Source organism: Salmo salar, chromosome ssa03 (assembly GCF_905237065.1).
Source record: "Salmo salar chromosome ssa03, Ssal_v3.1, whole genome shotgun sequence".
Classification (NCBI taxonomy): Eukaryota; Metazoa; Chordata; class Actinopteri; order Salmoniformes; family Salmonidae; genus Salmo; species Salmo salar.
In genome coordinates this window covers 34,980,706-34,995,436 of record NC_059444.1, presented here as the reverse complement: position 1 = coordinate 34,995,436, position 14,731 = coordinate 34,980,706, and the positions used below count along the sequence as shown (strand labels likewise).

Genomic DNA, 14,731 nt, shown 5'->3' with positions numbered 1-14,731 from the left:
TGATCTGAGGGTTGGGGGCTGGGGATTGCTGGCTGGAAGCAGAAGCAGGACTGGAGGCCAAAAGAGAGAGAGAGGGAAGGGGGAAAGAGAGAGATAATGAGAGAGATAAAAAAAAAAAAAAAAGTAAAAAACACGTTGACTCCAATGCTTCCCACACTTGTACCAAGTTGGCTGGATGTCCTTTGAGTGGTAGACCATTCTTGATACACACTGGAAACGGTTGAGTGTGGAAAAACCCAGCAACGTTGCAGTTCTAGAAAAACTGGTGCACCTGGCACATACCACCATAACCCGTTCAAAGGCACTTAAATATTTTGTCTTGCCCATTCACCCTCTGAATGGCACACAAACACAATCCATGTCTCAAGTCTTAAAAATCCTGGTTTAACTTGTCTCTTTCCCTTCATCTACAATGATTGAAGTAGATATAACAAGTGACATCAATAAGGGATCATAGCTTCCACCTGGTCAGTCTATGTCATGGAAAGAGCAGGTGTTCTTAATGTTTAGTAGACACACGCGCACACACACGTTCAAAAGTTTGGGGTCATTTAGAAATGTCCTTGTTTTTGAAAGAAAAGCAAAAAATTTTGTCCATTAAAATAACATCAAATTGATCAGAAATACAGTGTAGACATTGTTAATGTTGTAAATGACTATTGTAGCTGGAAAAGGCTGATTTGTTTATGGAATATCTACATAGGTACAGAGACCTGTTATCAGAAACCATCACTCCTGTGTTCCAATGGCACGTTGTGTTAGCTAATCCAAGTTGATCATTTTAAAAGGCTAATTGAGCATTAGAAAACCCTTTTGCAATAATGTTAGCACAGCTGAAAACTGTTGTCCTGATTAAAGCAGCAATAAAACTGTCCTTCTTTAGACTAGTTGAGTAGCTTCAGAAAATCGTCAGTCTATTCTTGTTCTGAGAAATGAAGGCTATTCCATGCGAGAAATTGCCAAGAAACTGAAGATCTCGTACAACGCTCCCCTCGCAGAACAGCGCAAACTGTCTCTAACCAGAAAAGAAAGAGGAGTGTGAGGCCCCAGTGCACAACTGAGCAAGAGAACAAGTACATTAGAGTATCTAGTTTGAGAAACAGACACCTCACAAGTCCTCAACTGGCAGCTTCATTAAATAGTACCCGCAAAACACCAGTCTCAACGTCAACAGTGAAGAGGCGACTCCAGGATGCTGGCCTTCTCGGGCAGAGTTCCTCTGTCCAGTGTCTGTGTTCTTTTGCCCATCTTAATCTTTTATTTTTATTGGCCAGTCTGAGATATGGCTTTTTCTTTGTAACTCTGCCATTGGAAAGAACTAACCAAAAAACAAAGCAAACTGAAATGCTATTTGGCCTTAGAGTACCTGACCACTGACTGACCTAAAATGAAGGAAAGCTTTGACTATGTACAGACTCAGTGAGCATAGCCTTACTATTGAGAGAGGCCGCCGAAGGCAGACCTGGCTCTCGAAAGAAGGCAGGCTACAGTGAGGGAAAAAAGTATTTGATCCCCTGCTGATTTTGTACGTTTGCCTACTGACAAAGAAATGATCAGTCTATAATTTTAATGGTAGGTTTATTTGAACAGTGAGAGACAGAATAACAAAAAAATTCAGAAAAACGCATGTCAAAAATGTTATAAATTGATTTGCATTTTAATGAGGGAAATAAGTATTTGACCCCTCTGCAAAACATGACTTAGTACTTGGTGGCAAAACCCTTGTTGGCAATCACAGAGGTCAGACGTTTCTTGTAGTTGGCCACCAGGTTTGCACACATCTCAGGAGGGATTTTGTCCCACTCCTCTTTGCAGATCTTCTCCAAGTCATTAAGGTTTCGAGGCTGACGTTTGGCAACTCGAACCTTCAGCTCCCTCCACAGATTTTCTATGGGATTAAGGTCTGGAGACTGGCTAGGCCACTCCAGGACCTTAATGTGCTTCTTCTTGAGCCACTCCTTTGTTGCCATGGCCATGTGTTTCGGGTCATTGTCATGCTGGAATACCTATCCACGACCCATTTTCAATGCCCTGGCTGAGGGAAGGAGGTTCTCACCCAAGATTTGACGGTACATGGCCCCGTCCATCGTCCCTTTGATGCGGTGAAGTTGTCCTGTCCCCTTAGCAGAAAAACACCCCCAAAGCATAATGTTTCCACCTCCATGTTTGACGGTGGAGATGGTGTTCTTGGGGTCATAGGCAGCATTCCTCCTCCTCCAAACACGGCGAGTTGAGTTGATGTCAAAGAGCTCCATTTTGGTCTCATCTGACCACAACACTTTCACCCAGTTTTCCTCTGAATCATTCAGATGTTCATTGGCAAACCTCAGACAGGCATGTATATGTGCTTTCTTGAGCAGGGGGACCTTGCGGGCGCTGCAGGATTTCAGTCCTTCACGGCGTAGTGTGTTACCAATTGTTTTCTTGGTGACTATGGTCCCAGCTGCCTTGAGATCATTGACAAGATCCTCCCGTGTAGTTCTGGACTGATTCCTCATCGTTCTCATGATCATTGCAACTCCACGAGGTGAGATCTTGCATAGAGCCCCAGGCCGAGGGAGATTGACAGTTCTTTTGTGTTTCTTCCATTTGCGAATAATCGCACAAACTGTTGTCACCTTCTCACCAAGCTGCTTGGCGATGGTCTTGTAGCACATTCCTTCCTTGTGTAGGTCTACAATCTTGTCCCTGACATCATTGGAAAGCTCTTTGGTCTTGGCCATGGTGGAGAGTTTGGAATCTGATTGATTGATTGCTTCTGTGGACAGGTGTCTTTTATACAGGTAACAAACTGAGATTATGAGCACTCCCTTTAAGAGTGTGCTCCTAATCTCAGCTCGTTACCTGTATAAAAGACACCTGGGAGCCAGAAATCTTCCTGATTGAGAGGGGGTCAAATACTTATTTCCCTCATTAAAATGCAAATCAATTTATAACATTTTTGACATGTGTTTTTCTGGATTTTGTTGTTATTCTGTCTCTCACTGTTCAAATAAACCTACCATTAAATTATAGACTGATCATTTTTGTCAGTGGGCAAACATACAAAATCAGCAGGGGATCAAATACTTTTTTCCCTCACTGTATGTGCCCACAAGATGAGGTGAAAACTGAGCTGCACTTCCTAACCTCCTGGCAAATGTATAACCCTATTAGAGAGACATATTTCCCTCAGATTACACAGACCCACAAAACAAATCCAATTTTGATAAAGTCCAGCAAGAGTTGTGACCACCAGTGAAGCACAAACACTATTGTAAATACAAACTATATTTATTGGTTTATTTATTTTCCCTTTCCCATACTTCAACTATTTGCACATTGTTACAAAACTGTACATAGCCAGTAATATAACAATTCAAATGTCTATATTATTTGAAACTTTTGTGAGCATTGGGGTGGCAGGTAGCCTAGAGGTTAAGAGCGTTGGGCCAGTAACTTATTATTGTTTTTCACTTTTGTTTATTATCTAGAGAGAGAGAGACAGAGAGATGAAAGAGAAAGAATGTCTAGTCTGGTGCCCTTGGGAGAGGAAGTGGAGGATAGAAAACGAGAGAAAGGAGAGCCTGGCCGGGCAGCGTCTCTGAAAGACTGGGCATCCTGCCTTTCCTTTCCCAGCCAGGGTTCTCTGAACCTGGCCACGTTTCCACCAAGCTGCTGCCCTGAGAAAACAAACCAGGCACTGTGGGACTCCCATCTATGATACGCCTGTGGAAAATGTGGCCAGGGTCTATCAACAGGTCGCCTATAGTTAGCTTATAATTCAGTTTACACGGGCTTCCTTCTCTGACTGACCGCATTCCATAACCTGTGGGGGTTTAGCTAATAAATCATGGTACTGTAACTCAGGCTCACTACATGGCTAACTAATGCAATGAGATGCTCCCTACGCAAAATTAAGTCATCGTAACACCTTCAAGAGAAATATATTGCAGTAAGCTGATGAATTAGACTTTGTGTAAAATACTGTTGGGGTTGATAAAAACACGAATTCTGCTTTAAATTTTTTAAACAAAACATAAACCATCTGTAAGGTCTTTGTTAATATAACAACTTCATAACACATTCATTATCAAATGGCATGTTTTACGCTACATGTACTTCTCACAATTAAGATATGGCATTAGCTCATGACGGACTTCAGGGCCAGTCTGACTAATGTCACTTCGATGAAGTCAAAAGGTGAACTAAACGCTTCACAATGGCTTCGTGAATGCGTTGTCCTGTGATGTCTGGCAGTTGTAAGACGTGGAGTGGCCTGAGAGTGTAGTGTATCTAACAGCATTTTCTGACACAGTGAGAGAAAGAGAAGACTGTTCCTGACGTCTCTCCTGCAGTGGCAAGCGAGAGAGTCTCAGCCTCATATTTCCCTGTGCTCTGGTCTACTCTACAGAGTAAACAACGGTATGGAATAAAAGGCCTCCGTGGGCCGGTGTATTTGGGAGTGTTGGGTTACAGGATGTTTATATCGCATAGGAGAGGGCAAGGCGGCAGGTGCCGGGCCGCTTTAGAAAGACATACACATCCAACGGATTATGGGGAGAAAATACACATAACCTAATAAACAATCCAGAATAAACAATAGGCCTACCTGGGCAGCATTAGCTCTATTTACTGTACTGTGCAAACCAATAGGCTATATTGTCAGTTAGCCCTCACTTAATTAGCCATGTTAGGTAACAAGTAGATTACCAGTTCCCGAGATAATAAACATTTGTCTGAAGTGATGAGGTCTGTGAAAGGAACTAGGCCACAGCTTTTCAGCCGTTCGGGCCTTCATCTCCATGCCTGTCAAGTAGTAGTCACGGTGGGACTGAATCTGCACGGGGGAGAAAAAGTCACCCCTTCCTCCCTTCTGGACATGCCTTTACTTGTTTGATCTCTCACACGGTTTCAGTGCTATCCCTAACATGTTTTACAAGTTCTGTTTAAAGGACGTGCATCATACTGTTAAAGGCAGGCTAATCGAAATGATGGCATAACGGTTAACCGTTTCCACCTAATCCTGTTGATATGCAACATTGATTCCACTTGATTCGATGGGCCACCGCATGTGTATTGGTGTATTAATGAATCTCAGCACACAAGTGTATAAGTCGCTCATTGGTGAGATACAGTTTCACAAATCCGAGGGCACTTTGTCTTTGCTGTCTGTCTCTTTATTTGTATTTAACATGCCTTTAGCAGTACACTGACTAAGACTGATGACCTTTGAGCAACCATACTACAATATGTGACAGGACGAACCCGTTCTGTTGTTTAAATGATCTCTGTTGATAAATGTTAACCTAGCCTAGCCCAGATCTGTGGATCACGTTTCTTGGCTTCACTCAACAAAAACCTTCATCAAGATAACACTTACCTTATGGCATTACCATAGCCTGTAGTGTAGTGTTGACACTACTGGGTTGCAATATTGTCGCATACGACCAGTGGCGGTTCTAGACCATTTCAACTGGGGGGGGGCCAAGCTGGGGCCAGTTGTACTGTTAGAGGGGCCAGTTACATTATACGTTATTGTTGTCATATCGTTTTCTTCACTGCATTGCAGGCATTAGCAGGCAAAAGACCACGTTCATAGTCATCATCGTTGCCACTGTCTAATAACGGATGTAAAAAAAAGCATGATAGCAAAAATGTGTTATGTAACATTTATTTTATACCCCACATTTAGGGGGGCCACAAGGGGGTCCAAAATTGTTGTCACAGGGGCACTGCCCACCCCTCCCCAGAACCGCTAGTGCATACGACATGATGCCTAATTTGTGAGAGTGCAGTGTAAACACTGCCTGTGTGGGCTTCTGTGCCAATAGTCTACCCAACATAGGAAACATTGATATACATAACAGTCCGTGTAAACTCCTTCACACCTCAATGAATAGAAACACTAACGTTACATGATGCAGAGATCTACAGTTACCTTGATCTCTGCAGTTCCAGTCCCGATATGGCGATCGGTCCTCCCTCGAGACAGCAGACCTGGGAAGCCTGCCTGGAGTAGGCAGCAGGCACGACTCCCTGAGTGAAGGTCTGAAGCCTGCTTCTAGTCGCGGCTGGTACTACAGAGAAGGGCGAACTGAAAATCGAAGGGCCGAAAGCATCCCCTTCCGGATCTGTACATGCTGGAGCTGCAGCGGCGGGACCAATCCCAAAACTGGCTCGGGTGTTAGCAATCAGAGCCTGGTTTGCAATAGCGAGCGCCTGGGCGGCGGTGGGGGTTGCTACCGCAGCGCCACTGCCAGCCGCGTACAGCGGGCGCTCTGCTGTGGAAACCAGGCTCTGTCTAGTCCTGGCCTCAATTGAATTATCCTCTTCGATCTGATCGTCGGCTTCATCTTGCACGGGTCGACCATCCAAAGAAATGTTACTGAGAAAAGAGAGCGCGGCTTGTCTCCTCCGAGGGTCTATGCGTTTCCGCGTATGCTCGATACTGGAATACTTGATCTGAAGCGTGGTTGTGGATGTGTTGCTGCTCATGGCAGCCGCCATGGTCCACTTTCAGCTATACGAAGCTGCGAGCAGCGGTTTTGTCAAGATTACATTAAAAGTGTGTAAAGAGTGCTTATGTAGTTAGCAAATGTCAAATGCTTGTCTTTTAAGTGCAAGCGTTACACTGACTAAACACAGGATGGTCACGTGTGTGCAGTATTGTGAATTGTGGCAGCAGAAAAAAATTGACCAATAAGCTTTCAGGGATATGTATGAAAGGTTTTTTTCCTCCCCTCTTCTATGGAATTACTTTTGTGCCTTTTTAATATCAAGCAAACCTTTTGAATTCGTGAATAAAATTCTTATTGCAAACAAAAATGATATTGAAAGCAAAACATTAACCCACAAGTATTGAGGTCAAATAAATAACTTAGCAAGTAAATCATTTTGAAAGGCAAGAACAAATAAATTGTAAATTAATGCGGAAAAAAAAATGGTTTTCATTTAAACATGTTCAATGATTGCGAAGAAACGCTTCCCTCTGCAATATGTTCTATCTTTGGTTACGTTACCCTGCCCGCCCTTTGTATTAGCTGCCTTTTTTTGTGTTTTCAAAGTTGGCACATTCATTCCATATAGGCGGGGTTTAAAGGGAGGCGTAGAAGATGCGTCTCTATTGGTCAACTGGTTTTGGAATGACAGGTCATCCTTGATTTTTTCCCCCCTGTTTTTTAAACCTATTTAACTTTTCTATTTCGGATAAAAAGGTCTCAGTGGGTACTAGGTGGCTAGCTAACGTAAAATGTACGACAAGAAGGACATCGGGAAACATCCTAGGTAAGTGTCTTCTTTTTTTTTTTTAGGTATCTAAATTAGCATGGTTATATAATTTATATCACCGGTAGCAAGCAAGATATGATGCACTGAACTTACTCTGAAGTTACTGTAGAGGTACAGTATGTGGCTATTCGAGAACAGGGGCACTACTAACCCTTTTCTAGCATAGTAATGGCCTAAAGGAGCCTACCATTCATTCCTACTAGTCCAAGGACTTTTCTGTTTAAAGGGCGAATTGGCTCTGGAAGCCAAAACAGCCAAATACTCCATCTAAACATAAATCTATTTTCAATTGTGGTACGGTTCTAGAAACATAAATCCCTCTACTTTCATATCACATCAAAATCATTTCACAAATACAAAATACACACTTACAGAGGAGGAACTATAGGAGGAAGGGCTCATTCTAATGGCTGGAATGGAATCGAGGCAAACATAATTACCTTCGTTACAACGAGCCCATCCTCCTATTGCTTCTCCCACCAGCCTCCTCTGGTGCACACTGCTTTTAACGGTTTTAACAGTTGCAGGCAACAGTATTTTTAAGTGACAACGTGTCTGTCTTCTGTTTACACATAGGTGTTTGGAGACCCAGATGGCTAATTAGCACAGGTAACACTCTGTCTACCGTCCGTTTTCAGTAAACAAGCGCAGTAACATGGGAATATGGCAGCGTGGAAACTCTAACCCTAGAAAAGTGTGTATCAATTTAACCTTAATTTATTTATTGCCGATATGAAAGATAAGGTCCTAATGCTTCCAAAACCGTACCACAAGCAATGCGTGTTAGTATTCAAACCGAGCGTCGCGGCTCTTAATTAACAAAATCCCCCCCTTCAGAAGATGTCTTTGTCCAATGACTTTTATGTGTAATGTATTGAAATTGAGTCATGATCAAGGCTAGCCCTTCTCATGACTCCAGTGTTGTATGGCTTTGGGCTCTCCAAAGCTATGGCACTCGTATCTGAAAGTTTGTCATCAGAGTGTGATTGTACTCTAGACAATTATGTTTTGCATCTGTTCAGGAGTCTTATGGCTTGGGGGTAGAAGCTATTTAGGAGCCTCTTAGACCTATACTTGGTGCTCCGGTACCGCTTGCTGTACAGTAAAGTGAACAGTCTATGACTAGGGTGACGAGACAATTTTTAGGGCCTTCCTCTGACACCGCCTGGTATAGAGGTCGTGGATGGCAGGAAGCCTGGCCCCGGTGATATACTGGGCCGTACTCACTACCCTCTGTAGTGCCTTGCAGTTCGAGTGCTTTGAGAGGCTAGTTAAGGATCACCCTAGACCCACTTCAATTTGCATACCGCCCCAATAGATCCACAGACGATGCATTCACCATCACAAGGCACAATGCCCTATCCCATCTGGACAAGAGGAATACCTACGTAAGAATGCTGTTCATTGACTACAGCTCAGCATTCAAAACCATAGTACCCTACAAGATCATCATTAAGCTTGAGGCCCTGGTTGTCAACCCTGCTCTGTGCAATTGGGTCCTGAACTTCCTGACGTGCCGCCCCCAGGTGGTGAAGGTTGGAAACAACACCTCCACTTCGCTGATCCTCAACACTGGGGCCCCATAAGGGTGTGTGCTCAGCCCCCTCCTGTACTCCCTGTTCACCCATGACTGTATGGCCATGCACGCCTCCAATTCAATCATAAAGTTTGCAGATGACACAACAGTAGTAGGCTTGATCACTAACACTGACGAGACAGCCTATAGGGAGGAGGTGAGGGCACTCGGAGTGTGGCGTCAGGAAAACAACCTCTCCCTCAACGTCAACAAAACAAAGGATATTATCGTGGACTTCAGGAAACAGCAGAGGGATCACCCCCCCCATCCACATCGATGGGACAGCAGTGGAGAAGGTGGGAAGTTTTAAGTTCCTCGGTGTACACATCACGGACAAACTGAAATGGTCCACCCACACAGACAGTGTGGTGAAGAAGGCGCAACAGCGCCTCTTCAACCTCAGGAGGCTGAAGAAATTTGGCTTGTCACCTAAAACCCACACAAACTTTTACAGATGCACAATTGAGAGCATCCTGTCGGGCTGTATCGCCGCCTGGTACGGCAACTGCACCGCCCACAACCACAGGGCTCTCCAGAGGGTGGTGCGCTCTGCACAATGCATCACCGGGGGCACACTGCCTGCCCTTCAGGACACCTACAGCACCTGAGGTCAAAGGGAGGCCAAAAAGTTCATTAAGGACAACAACCAGCCGATCCACTGCCTGTTCACCCCGCTAACATCCAGAAGCCAAGGTCAGTTCAGGTGCATCAAAGCTGGGACGAAGAGACTGAAAAACAGCTTCTGTCTCAAGGCCATCAGACTGTTAAATAGCCATCACAAACACAGAGAGGCTGCTGCCTACATACAGACTTGAAATCATTGGCCACTCTAATAAATGGAACACTAGTCACTTTATAAATTCCACTTTAATAATGTTAGGGTTTGACCAACTATTTGTGTGCATATCCTATATAATATAACAATTTGTTTGCATAACCTATATAATATAACACAGATGCTATAATAATAAGTATATAAACTATAGATAATTGAGTACTGCTATATGTTAGAGGAAGTGGCTCATGTGATGATGGGTCATGTGGACAGAATGCTGATGCTTTAAAACAGGGTTTTGCAAGAGCTTTTCTGTAGAATAACAGCAATAACAGGATATGAGTGAAATGTATATGCAGGGGGGTGTAAGGGTTTTAGAGAACTGTACATTGTGCAGTCACAAGATGAGACATCTGCCAGAGACAACAGCTACGCCAGGAAGCAGGAGTGTGTCTAGAGGTTGGGACCAACCTGCACGCCAACGATAGGCTGGAATAAGTCTAAACCATATTCTAGCCTCTACTATGACAGGCCCTCAGGGAGCGGGAACTAAGTCTGTCCAGTATTTAAGGAAGAACTTGTGATGTCATACCAGTTCTCTGTCTGCCCTGTGTTGTGTTACAGGGAGCCTGTATATACGAACCACATATTTACCATTCAAGTGTTTGCATTAATTAAAGTACAAAGAAATCAGAAGTTACTATGTGCTGACTATTTTGTTCTGATACCAGATTCGAATTGACGCGACCTTCCAATAATGATCTTTACATATTTTGCATTACTCATCCCATATGTATATACTGTATTTTATACCATCTATTGCATCTTGCCTATGCTGCTCAGTCATTGCTCATCCATATAAACTCAGCAAAAAAAGAAACATCCTCTCACTGTCAACTGCTTGTATTTTCAGCAAACTTAACATTTGTAAATATTTGTATGAACATAAGCTTCAACAATTGAGACATAAACTGAACAAGTTCCACAGACATGTGACTAACAGAAATTGAATGTGTCCCTGAACAAAGTGGGGATCAAAAGTAACAGTCAGTATGTGGTGTGGCCACCAGCTGCATTAAGTACCTCAGTGCATCTCCTCCTCATGGACTGCACCAGATTTGCCAGTTCTTGCTGTGAGATGTTACCCCACTCTTCCACCAAGGCACCTGCAAATTCCTAGACATTTCTGGGGGGAATGGCCCTAGCCCTCACCCTCCGATCCAACAGGTCCCAGACGTGCTCAATGAGTTCCGGGCTCTTCGCTGGCCATGGCAGAACACTGACATTCCTGTCTTGCAGGAAATCACTCACAGAATGAGCAGTACGGCTGGTGGCATTGTCATGCTGGAGGGTCATGTCAAGATGAGCCTGCAGGAAGGGTACCACATGAGGGAGGAGGATGTCTTCCCTGTAATACACAGCGTTGAGATTGCCTGCAATGACAACAAGCTCAGTCCGATGATGCTGTAACACACCGTCCCAGACCATGACGGACCCTCCACCTACAAATTGATCCCGCTCCAGAGTGCAGGCCTTGGTGTAACGCTCATTCCTTCAACGATAAACACGAATCCGACATTCACCCCTGGTGAGACAAAACCGCGACTCATCAGTGAAGAGCACTTTTTGCCAGTCCTGTCTGGTCCAGCGACTGTTGGATTGTGCCCATAGGCAACATTCTTGCCGGTGATGTCTGGTGAGGACCTGCCTTACAACAGGCCTACAAGCCCTCAGTCCAGCCAATCTCAACCTATTGCGGACAGTCTGAGTACTGATGGATGGATTGTGTGTTCCTGGTGTAACTCGGGCAGTTGTTGCCACCCTGTACCTGTCCCGCAGGTGTGATGTTCAGATGTACCGACCCTGTGCAGGTGTTACACGTGGTCTGCCACTACGAGGACGATCAGCTGTCCGTCCAGTCTCCCTGTAGCTCTGTCTTACAGGCTGACTACACCGCTCGCATCGCGTGTGCGAATGTTGCAAAATACATTTTGAAATCTATATTATTCAAATATTGCACCCACACTGCTCACGCGCGCCAACGAGTGTCTGCGTTGCCAAGGGCTAAAATAGAAGTCAGTTCTATTTCTGACGCAGATCGCGCTGCAAGTCCTGCCTCTACCATCTCCTCATTGGTTTATAGAAGCAGGTACCCACATGCCATCTCCTCATTGGTTATACCCACGTGGGTGACTGAAAGACGAACGAGGTCAGTGGAGGTAATGCACCTAATTTATGAAAGTTTAGAATCGCAATATAAAGTCAAGAGAAGAAAAGGCCTGGACGGAAGAGGGATGACTAGAAACGATTCGGTTGACTGTTTTATGTGTGGATTAATTGTCGGAGTAGAGGACCTTGTGCATTTGAGGTAAAATAACAACTCAATGTTTTATATCCCAGGACAAATTAGCTAGCAACAGCAAGCTAGCTAAATAGGACAAATTAGTTCCCAAGTACAAGCTAGCTAGCTAAATTTCCATAAAGGTTTCATGCTTTTTGATCCTGTCCCCAAATTAATGTAATTGGTTCAGAGTTTGTTTTGATATTTTAACTTGCGTGTCGTGATTGCGTTTGGTGTGGGGGGGGGGGGACAAAATAAATGTATGCACGATGACGCAGCCGGTTTGGGTTCTGTGTTAGGTGTCTCACAGTACGAACATTGCAATTTATTGCCCTGGCCAGATCTGCAGTCCTCATGCCTCCTTGCAGCATGCCTAAGGCACATTCACGCAGATGAGCAAGAACCCTGGGCATCTTTCTTATGGTGTTTTTCAGAGTCAGAAGAAAGGCCTCTTTAGTGTCCTACATTTTCATAACTGTGACCTTAATTGCCTACCGTCTGTAAGCTGTTAGTGTCTTAACGACCGTTCCACAGGTGCATGTTCATTAATTGTTTATGGTTGCTTGAACAAGCATGGGAAACGGTGTTTAAACCCTTTCCAATGAAGATCTGTGAAATTTTGGGGGATTTTTATGAATTATCTTTGAAAGACAGGGTCCGGAAAAGGGGAGTTGCTGAGTTTATTTATATGTATTCTTATTCCTTAGATTTGTGTGTATTAGGTAGTTGTGGAATTGTTAGATATTGCTGCAGTGTCGGAACTAGAAGCACAAGCATTTTGCTACACTCGCAATAACGTGTATGTGACCAATAAAATGTTATTTGAATCAAATCAAAGTTTTATTTGTCACGTGCGCCGAATACAACAGGTTTAGACCTTACAGTGAAATGCTTGTTTACAGGCTCTAACCAATAGTGCGGGCGGGCGGGGGGGGGGGGGGCACACAATGCAAATAGTCTGGGTAACCATTGGCTACCTGTTCAGGAGTCTTATGGCTTGGGGGTAAAAACTGTTGAAGCCTTTTTGTCCTAGACTTGGCACTGAGATGCAGTGCCTTAGACCGCTGTGCCACTCGGGAGCCTGACACAAGTAGGTATCCTATAGTATGTAGGTCTACTACTACTTGGATAGGTAGGAGGTGGAGGTTGAAAGCATAGAGGTAGAGAATATCTACATTATGGATGCAAGTCATTACTTTGCACTGATTCTCCCTGTAGGCAGTACCAATATAGGTTTAACCTAAAAGTCATGTGACTGTCCGTTTCATCCCAATTCTCCACCCTGCACTTGCACACTTTTCTTGCAAGGATTTAGTAATGCTGGAAACTCCATCCATCTAATGCTTACACACCTATCCTATGCTTTTAAATCCATGACGAGGTGTGTGCAAGTGCACACTTCTGGAGAAGGGTAGAGAAGTGGGACGTAGCCCTTGTGTGCTCTCTCAACCACCTCTGTCTAGCCCTGTAGCTGAAGCCTACAGCAATATTCCGATTTTTAAGTGCTACTCTATGGCATGGTAGTGTTTACAGTAGAGTTTAAATGGAAATATATTCTTATTGTAGTTTCATCCCCCACCCGTGAGTTCTTGTAAATTACATTTTGTTTGTTGCAAGTCAATTTTCCGTTTGTATATTTTGGCAATTGCCAACACTACAGTAACACCTAATTGAACTACAATAAGACCATACTTGAGTGAATTAATGGTTGTGACGAGCACACATTTATCATGAACAATAACAAAAAATGTTAACTTTATTTGAATTGCAACTCGTGCACTTATCATTAGTTGTACATTGATAATCTGTATTAGGTTTCCATTCATGTTAACCTTTTTGCATAATTTGTGTTCATTTATTCCACAGGCGGTTCTGGCTGATGACCTGTCTCCATAGCTGAGAGAAACCAAGGAGGAATATCACTTCGTTCCCAACAATACTGCTAATATTTCTAACTGTACCGATGAGAAAGAGTAGGGCAGACTTATATAATACAGAAATGTTCTTGTTCTGCCAATCATATGTTGGAAACCATTGTCAAGGAATACAATTTCCACAAAAAGTGTTCAACTAGTTATCTGTTTCTTGAACACCAGTGACTCTTCTAAGGACAATAATAACTCTTACCTGTAGGAAAATGTCTAAATGTACAATAAGGGGTATATCCTTAATAAAATAATTGATGGTTAATTGTGGATGGACATGACAATTAACTAACACTTATCTGCTTCTGATTTTTCCAGTCGACATTAACAAGGAAAAATGCTATACACAACTGTTTCTCCAAGGACTAGCTCAAAGAATGTTATGTCCATCTCTTCATATTTGACAAATACACAACTTGGATATATTGTTACTGGCCATATAAGCATGGATTGATGTGTTTAGAAAAGTTGTTTTTGGTTACGTTGCACTGCAGCTATGTAGCAAATGTACCACAGTCATATCAAAGATTTGTATAACTAACCCAAGATAGACGACAGCCTGCCGTTTCCAATGGAGCAAATTAATCATAATGGTCAGAATAAGCAAGGAGGTGAGCAGAGTCAAGTACAAACGAGCGAGAGCCTATTGGCGTGTTCTAGCATGTATTTGCATATTTCTGTTAGGGAACGCATACTTTGTGAATTGTGTGTGCCTTTACTCAGTTTGCCCTTGCACTTCTAAACAAAAATGTTTTGAAACTTTGGGAAAGGGTAAAGTCTACAAAACTTTGTCCACTCTGTTCGTAACATATTTTAGTTTTGGAAACAGAAAACTATATTGAGAA

The 14,731-nt window shown here is 43.4% G+C and overlaps 1 protein-coding gene and 1 long non-coding RNA gene across 3 annotated transcripts in view; one reads left to right on the top strand and one right to left on the bottom strand.

The window, feature by feature from the left end:
* The window catches only part of LOC106599958 (CDK5 and ABL1 enzyme substrate 1), a 31,559-nt gene extending 24,851 nt beyond the window's left edge, over nucleotides 1-6,708 (bottom strand). For both annotated transcript variants that reach the window (XM_045714761.1, XM_045714763.1), the window contains exon 1: nucleotides 5,921-6,708. In XM_045714761.1, the coding sequence (XP_045570717.1) occupies nucleotides 5,921-6,489 (569 nt within the window). In that variant the 5' untranslated portion in view covers nucleotides 6,490-6,708. The remainder of the gene's footprint in view (nucleotides 1-5,920) is intronic.
* A 402-nt stretch (nucleotides 6,709-7,110) lies between these two features.
* LOC123741628 (uncharacterized) lies at nucleotides 7,111-14,184 on the top strand. Its single transcript, XR_006769113.1, has 2 exons — nucleotides 7,111-7,266; nucleotides 13,828-14,184. It is a non-coding gene; the product is annotated as an uncharacterized lncRNA (long non-coding RNA).
* Nucleotides 14,185-14,731: the final 547 nt, after the last annotated feature.